Raw genomic sequence first — 16,331 nt, 5'->3', positions numbered from 1 at the left:
TTTCAGCGTGTGGCTTCCATAGCTTTTCTTAGAGGTGCGACTGGCCTTTTCTATAACTTAATGCTGAGATCTAGCGACTGTGTCAGCTAGATCATCAGAGACCATACTCCAGCTTTCAGTTTCTTAACTAATTAGGTTTTGCATAGAAGTATGCTTAAAATCGTTGTCTTGCTGCATAATACATTTTTTACCAAACACCGACCACAGGGTATGGCATGACATAAAAGTAGTAATATTTCTAGTTCATTATTCCTCACAGCCTGTGTAAATCTACTACCTTACCACATACAGTTACATTTCTACTACCATGCTTGATTAAAGGCATCAAGCACTTTTCCTCCATTATTAGATATTGTTTCTCATATATAAACACTTCCATGTCCAAGTACCAAAAACTTTAGACTCAATCACCCATAATACTCTTTTCGAGGGAAATCAGTCGGTTGAATAAAATCCGGCCAACATTCGGCCCGTGTGTATGGCAGCCGGTCCGACAGAAGCTGGCCATTTGGCTGGCTTATGTTGGACAAGCATGCTGGAAAACTAGCAGCTGACCAGCTCCCTATCAGTGTGCTCAGCCAATGGCTAAGAGAGCACTGGCTGAAGTGGAGATAGCTGTACTAACTTCACAGTGTTAGTACAGCGGCTCTGACCGGAGCTATCCATTTTTCCCCCCATTAACCCACTGGGTCGAACAAAAAAACACCAGTGGTGTGTACTAGGCTTTAGACAACGGGCACACCCAAGCAATAAAACAGAGTCAGGAAACAATATAGCAGCATAGAACTTTCAACAAGCCAACAGGAAACAGGAGGGTTTAAAGAATCTGAACAAAATATGCAGATAACAGGAGACACCAACAGCCCTGGAAAGGGCTCCGATGGGAATGGAAGTGGGAACCTGGCAATGGTGGAGTGGAAAGCGTTGTGTACTCTACAAGGACCTCAAGGTAGAACGAGAAGGGACATCTTGTGACAAAAGGCAGAGCTGCCAAGTAGACAACCCAACACAGTGTACGTCAATTTGGTTGTCTTGTTTTGGGGCAGGACAGAAGGAAGGGATGATGATGTCCTCATTGAGGTGGAAAGAGGAGAACCCCTTAGGTAAAAAGGAAGATTTTGGTTTCAAAACCACTTTGACCATGTGAAAACAAGAAAACTATTTCTATAAGTCAGCTGCTAAATCAAACACACCTGACAGACATTATGGCAACCAAGAAGGCACCCTGAAAGGTGAGGCCTGTCAATGGAATGTCTCTAATGGTTCAAAAGGAATCTTTAAAGATCAGAGAGCACCAGGTTTAGATCTAAAGGTCCAATTTCTCTATTAAAACATTGCATACCTTCTCCAAAAACATCAATATGGGATTCAGCTTGCAATATCTTCCAAGATTCCCCATACAACTGTTTGTATGCTCTAGGAATCATCCTTTTATCTGATGTCTAATTGTCTACAGGTGTAGTGCATAGTGCCAAACAAGCCAACTGCCCTTATTTTTTTTACCCCCCCCATACAAGATGGTTCCTCCTCATCTTCCCTGTGTAATCACTACCAGGCAAGACACAACATCACTTCTGGTGATTTCACCTAACCCCTTCTGATGCCAGCTCTGCCATGATCCCTGATTCTACCTCCTTCAGATTAAGGTAATGGGAACAAGACATTGATACACCCTGCAAGATCATGGAAATGCCCATTTAGGCATATGGCTCCACCTGCAGGTGCCATGGCCATCAATACCGAGACTACCGGGGGGTGTGGGGGGAGCGCCCAGCCCATCTTACTACTGACTCCAGGATACAGGCACACCTGCTGGAGCATCCAGACAGCAGTTCTCTCTCCCTACCCTGAAGAAGAATGCTTCAAAATGCATTGAGTTTTCCATAAAAACAACATATGTCTCATAATATCAGTCACTATTATGACTTTTGATGGTACAGTGAGTGTGTAACATTATTATCTTGCATGAGAAATGTGTAATAATTTTCAGCCTTGAATTTATGTGTATTTTTTATTTATTTTTTGGACAATAAAAATGAAAGGTTTTCTTTTTATTGAATATACAGTTTGTTTTAGAAATGTTGGTATACATTGATGGCCAAAAAGCCCCACCACAAAAATGTTGTTCCCACTCTTTCGGATATAGGCATTGATGACTTAGGAAGTCTGCTTACCAAATGTCTACTCGCAGAGTATGGATGACAGAGAATTGGATTGAACGTTTCTGTCCGTTTAGGTTTTTAACTTTTTTTTTTTTTTTTAAAGGGCTGTTGAGCTTCTGGTGCCTCCTTGATGATTTACTAAAACCACTATTCTGACTCGGTGACCTTGTAGAAGGGTGGTCCAAGGTTGTTGAGACAATCTAAAGGTTCCCAGGTCCAGTATGTTGGAGAATTGAGTCCCTGGACAGTCATGGGGTTGTAAAGTTTTCTCAAGCCTATGCTTGCACCTGTCATTGCCACTTTTCAAGTTCTGCGAAAAGAAAAGACTTCCCCGATTCTTGGGCAAAATTGGAGATCCACACAAGGAGGATCTTTGTTTGGCTGGGTAGAAGTATTGGGCGATCCAGAAATTGGATCTGCTTTAGTCCACATGCCACAAAATGTTAGCTTGAAAAGGTCTAGAGCGAAACTAGGCAAAGGGAATGGCTTTGAAGCATGCCATCAAGCCTGGAATCCTTAGGCAGGATCAAATCGAGAGGTGTCTTTGTGACATGAGGGTATGAGAGATGGACCTAAGGGAGGCAATGCTCTCCTGATTGAGGAAGATTCTGGCATTGGCTATGTCCAAGATTACTTGACTATGTCCAAGAGTACTCCAGAGGGTGCGAGGACAATCAGCTCTGGCTGCTATTAATCAAAGCCAGTGACAAGGGAACAGGGGTGGAGCCAAGCTCAAGTCAAAGGCGGCCAAGAACTACCGAGCGCCGCCGAGATACACAGGACATCTCGGCGGCGCCATTTTTTTAAATAACAGCTGAAAATGACACTGACAAGGGGACAAGGCTGCAACGATGGACAAGGCTGCATGACAAAGCTGCATATGACACTGACAAGGGTGCAATGATGGACAAGGTTGCAAATGACACTGACAAGGCTTCAGATGGTCACTGATAAGGCTGCATTGATGGTCATTTAAATGTAATTTTTTTTTTCCTTAAACTTCCCTCCTAAAAGGTTTTTTCCTTAAAATTCCCTCCTAAACTTGGGGTGCGTGTTATACGCCTATAAATAAGGTACATCATGGGACACAGAGTCAGGCTTATATTCATTACCTGCTGGGTTATACTTCATCTCCAGGTGAATGGACACTGGTAGACCAAAGGTCTTTAGACAGGAAGTGATTCCCTATATAACCCCTCCCACACAGGAAGCACGTCAGTTTTTTTACCAGTGTCTGCAAAGTGGCTGGCACGGTTTGTTTACGTTCCAGGTCGCACGTGCGTTCGCAAGAGTGACGCTGTGTTTTGCGATTCTGTGATTCCTGTAGGTCATCAGCAGAACACATGCTATTCTGGCCTTCAGTCCTAAGCTCCCTTTGTGCCAGTGAACTGTCACTGCTACTTAGGGGATCACCACTAGTGGAGTTAATCCAGGTGTGTTAAAAAGAAAGAATTGTTTGTATCTGGAGAAGGAGCTTCTATAACTTAGGCACTGAAAGAGTTAGTGTGGCTGTAGCTCTGTAGAAAATGGCTATAATACCATCATACTATGTGCATTCTCAGTAGTACAGGTAGGTGGAAACCCGTCAATTGTGAGGTGTGATGCCACCTTATCCTTCTGAGACCAGTCCAGATAAGGGCAAACAACACCAATTTTAAAATTGCTTGTGTTTGTTACAAAATGGCAGGAATTACCACAATTTGCAAGTAAATGATTCCAAATCCTCTGCTTACTAAAGAACATGTGTGTTATGACCTGCAGATAATGTTGTGAAAAGCCAGGAACTGGAGTGCATATATAGGGAAACCCTGTTATATCTTTGTCATGGCCTTAAACCTATTATGGTCCTGGCTTTGGCCATCACTGTGGGCATACCTTCAAAGCGAGCTTAAGAACCATAGAAATGGTCCATGGCCCTGGACCTGTATGTTTTACCTTTGGATAGTAAAACTTTTTTTTTATGCCAGTAAATACCTTATACAGCCCACTTCCTGTTTAATAAAAATCCTAGGCTTATGATATCATGCACAGCTCTCGCTCACTCTCATGAGATTTTGCAGGGGGGGGGGGGGGGGGGGAAGAGACATAAGAGGGCATATCAGAACTGCAGAACTGGAGGTGTGCCTCTGTATGTCTGTGTAAATCCAGGAAGAGAACAGGCAGCAGCTTCAACTGCCCACGGTTAAAACAAGGAAGACGTTTATTAACGTAACCTCAGCATGGGGCATTACGATTAGGAAAGACTCCCATAGCCCCATCATTGCCAACACTCCCTCCTCTTCCCTACAGCAGCAGCTCAACTGACACAGGGGAGATGGAGCTATGGAATCACTTGATCAAACTGCATTCAAATAGCAAGTACACACATTTTATTTTGTAATACATGTTAGGTAGAAGGAGGGGGGGAGATGACATTTAGCATAGCTTTTCTTCCACATTAAAGGATTTCTACTCACCTGTGTCCATTTCTTATTACTGTTTTGCATCTGAATGGCTGCTATACAGCTAAAGAGCTTCTCAGATGTAATGTCTTCAGGCAGTTTAGTCAGAAACTGTGCTATGTGAATAAAGTCCATCTGCAAGAGAATATCTTCATAAAGTCGCAGGATTCCCAGAGCTGTCCTAAACAAGAATTCTTCTCCATCCCTGCAGAACACGTCCCACACGCGACAGGCTAGATCAAGTGGCAGTGACTTGCTGTATAGTGTGAATATCCTGTTGGGAAAACATTCAAGGCACGTTTTTCCAAAAGAAAACCAAGAATGAAAATACTGAGAACATGATAGCTAACATTTTTGGAATATTTTTAAGACAACATACCAGTCTATCAGGTAGAGGTCTGGTGTAAGACCATATGAATTGAAGTGTAGGAAAAGCTTGGGGAGATTCTCTTCAAAGAAAACTTCAAAAGCTGCAAAATATTTTAGCATCTAGAAAGGAAAGACAGAAAAATCAGTAAGCATATTGCTCTTGGGAGAGCCGTCTGAAAAAATAGAAGCAATGATGGAGATATCTTTCATCCTGTTTCAAGATATAAAATAATGCCCATGTTATAATGTATTTTTCAGTTTTAGCAATCCAATCTAACTCACATATACATCTCTAGATGTAATTTACAACTAAACACAGGAATACAACTGTAAATATAAAATTATTGGATCAGTAAATTTTCTTTGTAAATTATATTTGGTAAAATCAGACATTTACTTTTATAGAAAAAGCATCCTCGAAAAAATGTTGAGCTGCAATTAATTATGTCAATAGCACACCAATGTAAAGTGTTATTAAAAAGAATGATGAACAAAAAAACAATCAATAGGGGAGCCCCTTGTGACTGTCAAAGTTATGAGACTAGCTTTTCCTCCATCAAACAGTTACGGTGTTAAAGTGAACTATGCACTAATGAATTTATATGTTCTAGGAGCACTTTAAAATTCACAACACTGACTGCAGAACTACAGCACTCACAAGTGACCAGGACATGTTCCTGGTGATTTAGAATTTTTTTTTTCTTTCCCTCTTGTGCGTTCAAGTGTTTTTTTGCACGTGTATCAAACTTCAGGTGTTTGTTGAGTAAGGGGAGGAGAGCAGTTCCAGATAAAGCATGTATGTCGCACCAACGCACTTTTTTAGATGTTGAAATCTATGCCAATCCTAATGGAAGTTTAGGGTCATCTTTGTATAAAAAGCCATCCGCAGAACATACGATCTTACATGCAACCAATTCACACTCCATTTCTCCCATCTCCAGTATTCTGTACAATCAAAATCTAAAGATCAAATGGAATTGTACGAATGAAAAGGCTTTTGTGAGGGAAACTAGGGCCTGTCAATCGCATCTGATGAACAGAGGATACAGCAAAACAAGGCCTATAAACGAGTTAAACATCAAGATCGAGCTAGCCTAATCCATAAGTCTAAAAGGAAATCTAGCCCTCAAACAATTAGAATAATCATGCATTATTCAGGGCAGCACAAGCAAGTTCAAGATATTCTTAGTAAATACTGCTACTTGCTTGTAGTGGATTATGTGGTCTCGAAGTATGTCAATCAACAGCCAGAAATAACTTGGCAGATGTACAGTCAGGTCCATAAATATTGGGACATCTATACAATTCTAATCTTTTTGGCTGTATAAACCACCACAATGGATTTGAAATGAAACAAACAAGATGTGCTTTAACTGCAGACTTTCAGCTTTAATTTCAGGGTATTTACATCCAAATCAGGTTACTTTAATACTTTAAAAAAATAACTAAAAAATGTTTGCAAATAATTTGTTCCTTGTTTTTCCAATTTTTTCCTTAGCCATAATGAGTAAACAGCATCATAAAATAATTATGGTGGATTAGGAGGATGAAGCATGCTACTAAAAAACTTGCTCCAATCCTCTGTCCAAATAAATAACTTAAATAATGAAAATGGATACTAATAATGTTACTTAAATGTATTCAATCCCGATTATTATAATGCTTCCTTTTGGGCGTTTCTCTTTTCCTTGCAGATCTCACAGAGCTCGCGGCCTGTCCATCCCTGTCTGATTGGGGGTGCCGCCCTGGGTGTCGTGGACTTCCTGGCACAGGGACGACGACACACACATTGCGGTTGACTCCCCTTTTTAGTTCCCATAATAACACCTAACCTCCTACGGAAGGAACAGGGAGCAGTACCCGTGCCAGCGGCGTTCCGTGATTGCCGCTGGGTGGGAGCCGGCGCGCAGGCGCACTGGGACCTCTGCGCTGCCTGTGTGGTACTCATGCTGCGCACAATGCGGTGCCTCTATGCTGTTGGCGTGGGGATCACGGTGCGCAGGCACGCTGGGACCTCTGCACTGCCTGTGTGGGACTCGTGGTGTGCATGTGCGGGGATGTTACCTTGGATGCACTGCGCATATTGCGGTGCCTCTACACTGTCAGCGTGGGGATCGCGGTGCACATGTGCGGGGCTATACCCTCCAATAGGTCACGCATTATGCGGCGGAGGCAACGGATGGTTCCTGGACACAGAGTGTCTTCCGGAACACCGAGGGGGTGACAGGGGAGCCACGCTCAGCGGCTCAGGCCCCCCCCCCATGGGATTACCAGTGGGTGGAGCAATTTTCGGGCACCTGCACACAATCAACAATCAAGTAAGCATATAAAATAGAGCACACGCCGGGTAGGATCAGCTGATCCTCAGCGTGTGCCGATTGTTGCAAACATGCAGCAGAGGTTTTTTCATTCCTCTTTTTTGGTTCATTATTTTATTTTTATTAAATACTTTTGCTGCAATCTAAAAGTCAATATTTATCAGTTTAGATACTTTTGAATAATAGCACCATTGCTACATTTGTGACACATACACCAAGTCTTTCATTGATAGTGCTTCCTATGAGCACACAGTAATTACTTATTCAGTACAAAGTTTTACATGAGCACATATCATTTATTCCCTTATTCAGTGTTTGTTATTCATAGCACACTCATATGCACTCATTACTATTTTATGGATTTCACTGTCACTATCACCAGTTCACTTTTATTCTATTTCACTTGATCTCATTGTATTGCTTTTATTTGCACATTTATTCAATTAATTTGAGTACTCATTATCTTCACCACACATTAGTCACCACTCAGATCACATCACCTGATTTATCACACAGCATATGTTTAACATACATATTGCTATTAACACACGTAATCGTATTACCAATACTACCAATCACAATTTGAAAAGAAAGGGTCTTTTTAACCCCAATAATAATCTGCTATACAATGTATTTTTATTTCTATATATATATATATATATATATATATATATATATATATATATATATATATATATATATATAAATGGATTATATATAATCTTTAACTATAAAAGACGTTGGACATAAACTAAATTTAAAATAAAAATAAATAAAAAATGATACAAACTCCCAGAAGTATATGTATATATTCAAAGAATTTCTCAAGTCTGTCCTCTCCCTAATTCTAGTATGTAATGCATATACAATAATTTAAAATGAATAGCTTTCTAATTATTATTTTTAGGTGCTGCCACTGTCCCACAAAAGGTGTCCCCTCTACTGTGTGTGTGGATGCCCAATCATACTGTCCCCTCTTGCAAGTCCGTGGATCCAGGGGACGGGTTATTTCATCCCCCTAGTCTAATGGGGCGTGGGCAGTGTCTGTGGTGAGCTTATGACCGATTATGGTCTGATGATGTGATATATTTATCAACTCTGACTCTCTTCATATAGCATGCTTATATAATTAGCTGGTATATACAGTAAGCAGGGGGGTGTTGACAACACACCCAGTGCCCGGTACTACATAGTTCAAGCATAGAGTATCCTTACAGTGGCCTAGACTATATAGGCTGCGGTTCTCTCCTCTTGTTTTCTCTTTGCTGTTTACATTAGGAACTTTTCTCTCTTATTTACGGGACATAAGACTACTATAGCTAATATATCTTAGATCACCCTATGCAGTAAGGGCATACCTTCTATTAAACATTTTTTTGGAGGTAGCGCCAGGATCCCTAAATTTATTTATATAACAGTTGGAGTTCTTAGCCTCCTAAAGGAGCTGGGAATTATAGGGACGGCAACAACCTATTAGACCAATTACCACAGCACGGCTTGTTTTCTCTTTTTTCATTTTTGTTTGTAGCCTAAATGCTGTCATTTTGTAACTTTTGTAAATGCCATTAAAAACTTGTTTTTGCCAGTAAATTTCAATCTGGTAGGTTGGTAACACTGTGTTGGGGGAACTTGAGGACAGGGTTGAGAACCACTGGCGTATAGAGGAAATAACTAACTGTTCTCTGGTATAAATGAGCCCCTTTTTAAGTAGATGCTAGACTTCCACTCTCTGCTGGATCTTTTCTTTAAGCCTACTTTCCCACTGGGGCGCTCAGCTGCAGCGGCGCTTTGCAGGCGGGTTTGGAGCGCTGCCCCATTGTTTTCAATGGGAAGGGGCGCTTTAGGAACCCCTCAGGGCTTTTACATTGGAGTGCACTGAGCAGCTCTTTCAGGGCGCTTTGCAGGTGCTATCTTTATCACTTTAGCGCCTGCAAAACGCCTCAGTGTGAAAGGGGCCTAACATTATAGAAATCAAAACAGGATGAGCAGCAGGGCACTCAAAACTCCCAGGTGGACAGGGACATAATCAGGAGCTTTGGCACAGATATCTCAGAGTTGGAGTATTCAAGACATTTAAGAAGCAATTGTTAAACTAAAACCAGCCTACCAAATGACATCCATAATTAAAATACAACTTTTGGGAGGAATATGCTAGAAAAGAAAAAACTTTTATTAAAAAAGCAGTACTGTATTTTACAAAACACAATCCAATTTACTGTTTGAACTTAACCACTTCCCACCCGGCCAATGCATATATACGGCCGGGTGGGAGCCGTCTACTCCTGATAGGACGTTCAGGAACGTCATTCAGGAGTAGCGGGATCGCGCGCGCGCCCGCGCAGCGGCGCGATCCCGATGTGCTCGTGTCACCCGGACACGGCACATCTCAGATCGGCCCTCCTGATCACATGACGGCCGTGTCCAATCACGGCCGTCATGTGATGTAAACAAACAGCCGGTTGCTAGGCAATCGGCTCTCCTCTCCTCACACGGAAGTCACCGCTGAGGAGAGGAGAGCAGAACGCTGCAGCCGGCTGATGATCAGTGAGTATGGGCTTCTTTTTACAGCTTTTTACTCACTGATCATCAGTGTAGTGTAAACACACAACACACCACACAGTACAAACACAGTCCCCACATATGTCCCCAAAACACACATGTCCCCAAAACATACATGTCCCCAAATAATAAAAACACATGTCCCTAATAATAAAAACATGTCCCCCACATATGTCCCACTAAAATCACATGTCCCAATGATTATCTGCACACATATGTACGTGATCACCTGCACACATATGTACATGATCATTTGCGTACATATGTCCGTGATCACACAAACCAATTATTATACACTTAACGGAATTTTTTTTACCAAAAACATGTAGCAGAATACATTTTGGCTTAAATTTATGACAAAATTTGATTTTATTGGATTTCTTTTCAAATAGAAAAAAGAAAATATTGTTTTTTTTCCAAATTTACGCTATTTTTGCGCTTATATCGCAAAAAAAAAAAAAAACGGAGTCGTGAATAAATACCACCAAAATAAAGCTCTATTTGTGCGAACAAAATGATAACAATTTCATTTGGGTACAGTGTAGCATGACCGCGCAATTGTCACTGAAAGCGCTAGAGCGCTGAAAGCTGAAAATTGGGCTGGGAAGGAAGGGGGTGAAAGTGCCCTGTATTGTAGTGGTTAAACACAAACTTACTAACAGTTCAAGTACATTTTATTTTGTCACAAAGGACAGTAAAATGCAGTGAGAGAACAGTCTATCTTGAAAGCATTCCAATAATGGTTCTTTATGCCAATGCAGGAAGCAAAAGTAATTCACTATTAAGAAAGGCCATGTGAAGAGATATTGGTATGGCGTACCATGCTGTGATCGACCCGGAAGAAGGCCAGCTGGCATGGCTTATTCAGAAGATTTGCAAATGCGATGAATGCATCAGCTTCTTCTAAGTTCAGAATAAGGACTGCTGCAATGAAGGACATGCCTTGGACCTACAAGAGAAAAAAAACGAAGAAAATTGAAGTGATTAATTTAGCACTGCATTTCAGTCAGTCTGCATGTAGAAGGCACACATTTAACTTTCTAGAAATGTAAAGCAGAATTAGGGAATATAGCAAAACCCTATTTTAGTTTTGCTAAATATTTATTCTGAGTTAGAAAACTCCTATTCGGTATATGCTGCCCTAGTAACCGTAGCCAGGGCTTTATATAACTTAGAGAAGACTGGGCATTACTGGCACTAAACAGAAAAATGGAGAAACCCCCTAGATGTGGGACTTTATAGTTACTACCATATTCACATACGTAGGAAAATATGTAAAAAAAAATGTATTATACAAAGAAATACATAGTTACAATATCACAGAAACATATAAATAATCAAGGATGCATGAAAAACTCCTGATGAAGGAAAATACGACTCAACTCTGAAACGTTGTTGGGTTTGGGTTACTCCATTACACCTATCCATGATTTTTTGTGTATTGTTATGCATCCTTGATTATTTATATGTTTCTGTGATATTGCAACTATGTATTTCTTTGTATAATATTTGTTTTTTTTTACAGATTTTCCTACGTATGTGAATATGGTAGTACCTATAAAGTCCTACATCTAGGGCAGGGATATGCAATTAGCGGACCTCCAGCTGTTTTAGAACTACAATTCCCATGAGGCATAGCAAGATTCTGACAGCCACAAGTATGACACCTAGAGGCAGAGGCATGATGGGACTTGTAGTTTTGCAACAGCTGGAGGTCCGCTAATTGCATATCCCTGATCTAGGGGGTTTCTCCATTTTTCTATCTTTCTGGGGATGTGGTACACCTTTATAGCAGATGTATTTCAGATAGCTCTGTTTCATTACTGGCACTAAAAGGCCACATTTCTGTTGTACAGTGTTTTATGATATCTCCCAAATCTTCTCATCAGAGAAGGAGGTGTTCGTAAATTTGTATCCTGAACTCCCTTCTTTTCTTTTAAAATTATGCAAATTAAGGCTGGCAGAGTACATAACACTCAGCAAAATGTAAAAATAAAATAAAAAATATTAAAATGTAACTTTCTACAAGTACATCTGTATAGCAGCTATTTAATAAAGCGGACCTTCAGTCATTTTTCAACTTTGCATCTATCAAACATTCTGCCCTTGTTGTTTTAACTTTGGATAGTTAAAAAAAAAAAAAAAATTCTGACAGTAAATACCTTATGAAGCCCACTTCCTGTTTCTTGTCTTCTAAAAAGCCTAGGCTTATGACATCATATGCAACACACTCTCTCACTCTGGTGAGAGTTTGCCAGAAAGGGAGGGGGGATGAGCCATAAGAGGGCCAATGAGAGCGGCAGGGCTGCCGAGCTGGAGGTAAATCCAGGAAGTGAACAGGCAGCAGCTTCAGCTGCCCACAGTTAACATGGTTGCAGCCAGACTCAGTGGAGGGAGATTTCTTCAGCATATTTGGCAAGTACAGAATCACAGTATATAAAAAAATTATGTGCAAAGTGGTTGGAGGGAAACTCCAGAATGGCAAAGATGTTTTATTTTCAAATTATGTGAACAGACTACAGTTCCCCTTTAATCACAGGCAATATACAGAGTGGATAAATCACTTACTAAAGTAAAAGTGGCAAGTCATTTGTTTCCTTTTGTAGTGTGAATCTTAACAGTTTTTGTCCTCTCCAATTAGCTTAATGAAAAGAAGACCCTAGGGCAGAGGTAGACAAATCAATTGCCTGGTCACCATGGTGAGTGGAAAAAGCTCCTCCATGCAAACAAGCACCCTGCAACATTGTCTGCAATGCATGGAAACAGGCCTTAAAGTGGTCGTACAACCACTCTTACCTACAGGTAAGCCTATATTAAGGCTTAACTGTAGGTGCTTGAAACCTCCACGGTTTAGGAGATACTTACTAAAATGACGAGCGGCGATGACTACGGCACATACGGCAATGTCATTGGTGCATGCGCCCTTTAGAAAGGGCACGATGTAGGGGTCATGACGTGACTGGCAGCTCCCGCGCGCATGCTTTATGCTTTAACTTTTCAGGGAAATAAAGAGGAAGTAAAACCCACCAGGGTTTACTTCCTATTTAAGCAGGGTATACATGTACAGTATACTGCGTACCAGCATGTTAAAAAAATAAAAAAAAACTCTGTAGTCTGGAGGAGTCTGGAGATAAGAACTGAAGGATGGAAGAGTTTGGGGATTGAGATGGAGGAATCCATGGATAGGAACAGAAGAAGGAAGGAAGAGTCTGGGGATGGAGGAATCCATGGATAGGGAACAGAAGGATGGAAGAATCCATGGCTAGGAACAGAAGGAAGGAAGGAAGAGTCGGGGGATGGAGGAATCCATGGATAGGGAACAGAAGGATGGAAGAGTCTGGGGATTGAGATGGAGGAATCCATGGATAGGAACAGAAGAAGGAAGGAAGAGTCTGGGGATGGAGGAATCCATGGATAGGGAACAGAAGGATGGAAGAGTCTGGGGATGGAGATGAAGATGGAGGAATCCATGGATAGGAACAGAAGGAGGATGGAAGAATCTGGGGATGGAGGAATCCATGGATAGGAAAAGAAGGATAGAAGAGTCTGGGGATGGAAATGGAAAATCCATGGATAGGAACAGGAGGATGGAAGAGTCTAGGGATGGGGATGGAGATGGAGGAATCCATGGAATAGGAACAGACAGATGGAAGAGTTCAAAGCTAAAAATGGTAGTGATGAGGGGAGGCTGAAGGATGGAAGAATCAAATGGAGGATGTTAAGATGGTCATCATGGAGTCCTGCAGGTGAGTAATATCAGGGATAGAGGATCCCCTGTGCTGTGCACATGGCAGGGTTGGGGGTGTGATGGTCTTCTCCTGGAGTCCAGGGTTGGGGATGTCATAGGGCTTTCTGTATAAACATATTTTATTAAATAAAAAGAAAATCTCACTCACTTAAAAAAGTGCACTAATGCAGTGCACTACAGGGTACAGGCATTCACATAGACGAAAAACCCACTGCTGCTGAGGGGACAGGAATGATGGAATCCACAGCTGACAAACAGCCCTGTCAACACAGTGGAAGGTGCAAACTGAGAAGCTGAGTGGAACTCCCAGCACAGAGCCAATAAGAGCTGAAGAGTACAAACACATATGTACACTACTTACAGGTGGTAAACTAACTGTCTTATTGAATCTCATCTTACAGTACATTAAATTCCCCACTGTACATGCTTTTTAAAAAAACATGTAGCTACATACCACAATTCAGAGTGCCCTTTTGCGCTCACATGACTGTCCGGCCCGCTGCTTCCCTGCTGGCTGACATCAACTGGGGATTCTGAGCGCCGCCCGCTGTAGCCGTCAGGTCAGGAGAAGAGTGGCGGGCCGGGCAGTCTGAAATGCGGTAAGTAGCTACATATTTTTTTTAAAGCATGTATAGTGGGGAACTTAATGTACTTTAAGATGGGATTCAATAAGACAGTTAGATTAACACCTGTAAGTAGAGTACCCTGGGGTACTGGCAAGTCGGGATGACATCATCCGCCAATCGATTTAGCTGGTCGTAGCATTGATGCAGAATCACGGACAGCTGAAACGCGACGCACAGATGTACGATTATATTCAACATCCCTATAGTATATTGTTTTTGGGTAAAAGGCTGCTAGTGCGTATTTTGGAAAATAGAGATGTAAGACATGGCCGTTGGTGGGGGAGAGAATTGCATACATAAACCTGAAGTTTGCAGGTGTCTAGATTTAGGAAGACAGGTCTAGGTGTGCCCCAGGGGTCTATTCTGTATTTTTATAACCTCTTTAGCACAAGTAGTGTCAAAGTACATGCTTCCATGTGTCATGTGCCTATTTTTCATTAATTCTGTGCAAAAATATGTCAAAAAGGCACCAACACACTCCTAAAAGCACAAGGCACCACAACATACATGAAGTGAATCACAAAGTACATGAAAAACGCATGAATTTAGGTAAGACCTATCACTAAATAAAATAAGGCTCAAACACAGTTAAAGCAGTTGCCCAGTCTTGTCATTTAAAACACTTTAACCCGTTACACAAACTGAAAATGAGAATAGCAGCTTCAAACTATTTCTACATTTTCACCTGAGTGCCAGGTATTTTTTGGTCTCTTTACCAGCAATCCTTCATAAGCGTGCAGGATTATTTCTATACAATCAACCAACTACATATATGTTATTAAAACTGGCAAAAATTAGATTTTTAGTTACTCACCGTAAAATCCCCTTAATTGACGGACACAGCTTTGTCTTCTTATTCTTAACCACAGGATTTATAGCGACACCTACAGGAGTAGGTCATTAGGCAGCAAAGAACCTCAGCATTGCTTATGTGCAGTCCTAGCTGGTATAAACCCCCTCTCTGCTATAGGCATAGAGCTCCAGAGCTGCAAACCAGCATAGACACCCCTTCATTCCGAGGAGGACTTGTTCGCAGCTTAGGAGGGCTTAAGAGATAATGGCTGCATGGTACCTCCAAGAATTTACTGCCTTTGTCTGGAGATTCAGAGGGATGAAAAATCTTGTGTGTGCAGAAAAGGTGCCTGTGACGAGGTTCCTTCCCCTTCCTGGACTGTGGCATGAAGGAGTATTTTTCAGTAGTGAGATTCTTAATGATGTCATCCAAAGTAGCTTTGAAAGAGCGTTCACCTTTGAAGGGCAAAAGCCATTATGGATGTACAGGCTGCAGACAAACACACAAACGCATCCAAGGAAACCCAAGATGGCTGCCACCATGCAGCCGAAAGAAAATGGCCGCAGCACCCCCGCTGCCCAGGTACCCAGATAGAGCAACACAGACGCCACTGGGCCATAGGAAAATGGTCACTGATAAGTATAAGAAACAGGCTGCCAGATAGCTAACAGGCTGTCAGACCCCAAGAAAATGGCCACCACACAGTAATCATGTTGCCAGACCCCAATAAATGGCCACCGGCTTCCAAGCAGCATGGTGTCTACCCCACACAGCACTGTGCCACTCTTCCCAGGGTAATGCACAACCGCTCCGCCAAATGCTCAGATCAGGGAGGATCCAAAGACTTCAGAAATCTCAGGTAACTGCCCTGCACAGGATGCTTGGGAACCCACAGCTGGATGGAGAAAACAGGGTAGGGGAGATGGAGAGAGTGAGGGGTAGGAGAGAGGGAGGATAGGGGTCCCAGCAGCAACAGAGGTCATACAGGAGAGGAGGAGAACCCTGCAGGACTGACCATCCCCTAAGAGCACCTGCATCCTGCCTGGATGGGGAAGGGAGAGCTCTACTTACCACTCTCATGGAGTAAGTAGGTGACACCCCATAGAGAGATCTGCCTCCTACCTAAGTAGGGTGGCTATCAGCCAGGGTAGCGCTGCGACTTGAACATCAGGTGCCTGGTCAAATGTGCACCTAAAAAAAGTTCAACTTGGCGGCCGTCCCTAACCCAAATGGGTAGCCGACTCAGTGCACAGCTAAAGGTGGGTGTGCACTCGATGGCCATACTGGGATAACCACTGGATCTAGATAATCCAGC

The 16,331-nt window shown here is 42.1% G+C and overlaps 1 protein-coding gene across 2 annotated transcripts in view; it reads right to left on the bottom strand.

The window, feature by feature from the left end:
- Window positions 1-16,331, bottom strand: part of TBC1D12 (TBC1 domain family member 12) — a 215,808-nt gene that overhangs the window by 9,634 nt on the left and 189,843 nt on the right. For both annotated transcript variants that reach the window (XM_077454226.1, XM_077454227.1), the window contains 3 exons: window positions 10,670-10,798; window positions 4,983-5,092; window positions 4,619-4,877 (listed from right to left, as the gene is read on the bottom strand). In XM_077454226.1, the coding sequence (XP_077310352.1) occupies window positions 4,619-4,877; window positions 4,983-5,092; window positions 10,670-10,798 (498 nt within the window). The remainder of the gene's footprint in view (window positions 1-4,618; window positions 4,878-4,982; window positions 5,093-10,669; window positions 10,799-16,331) is intronic.

This window comes from Lithobates pipiens, unplaced genomic scaffold (genome assembly GCF_037356315.1).
Source record: "Lithobates pipiens isolate NorthernLeopardFrog02 unplaced genomic scaffold, aLitPip1_a1.2 Scaffold_25, whole genome shotgun sequence".
Taxonomy (NCBI): domain Eukaryota; kingdom Metazoa; phylum Chordata; class Amphibia; order Anura; family Ranidae; genus Lithobates; species Lithobates pipiens.
This window is presented reverse-complemented; position numbering and strand designations above follow the sequence as displayed.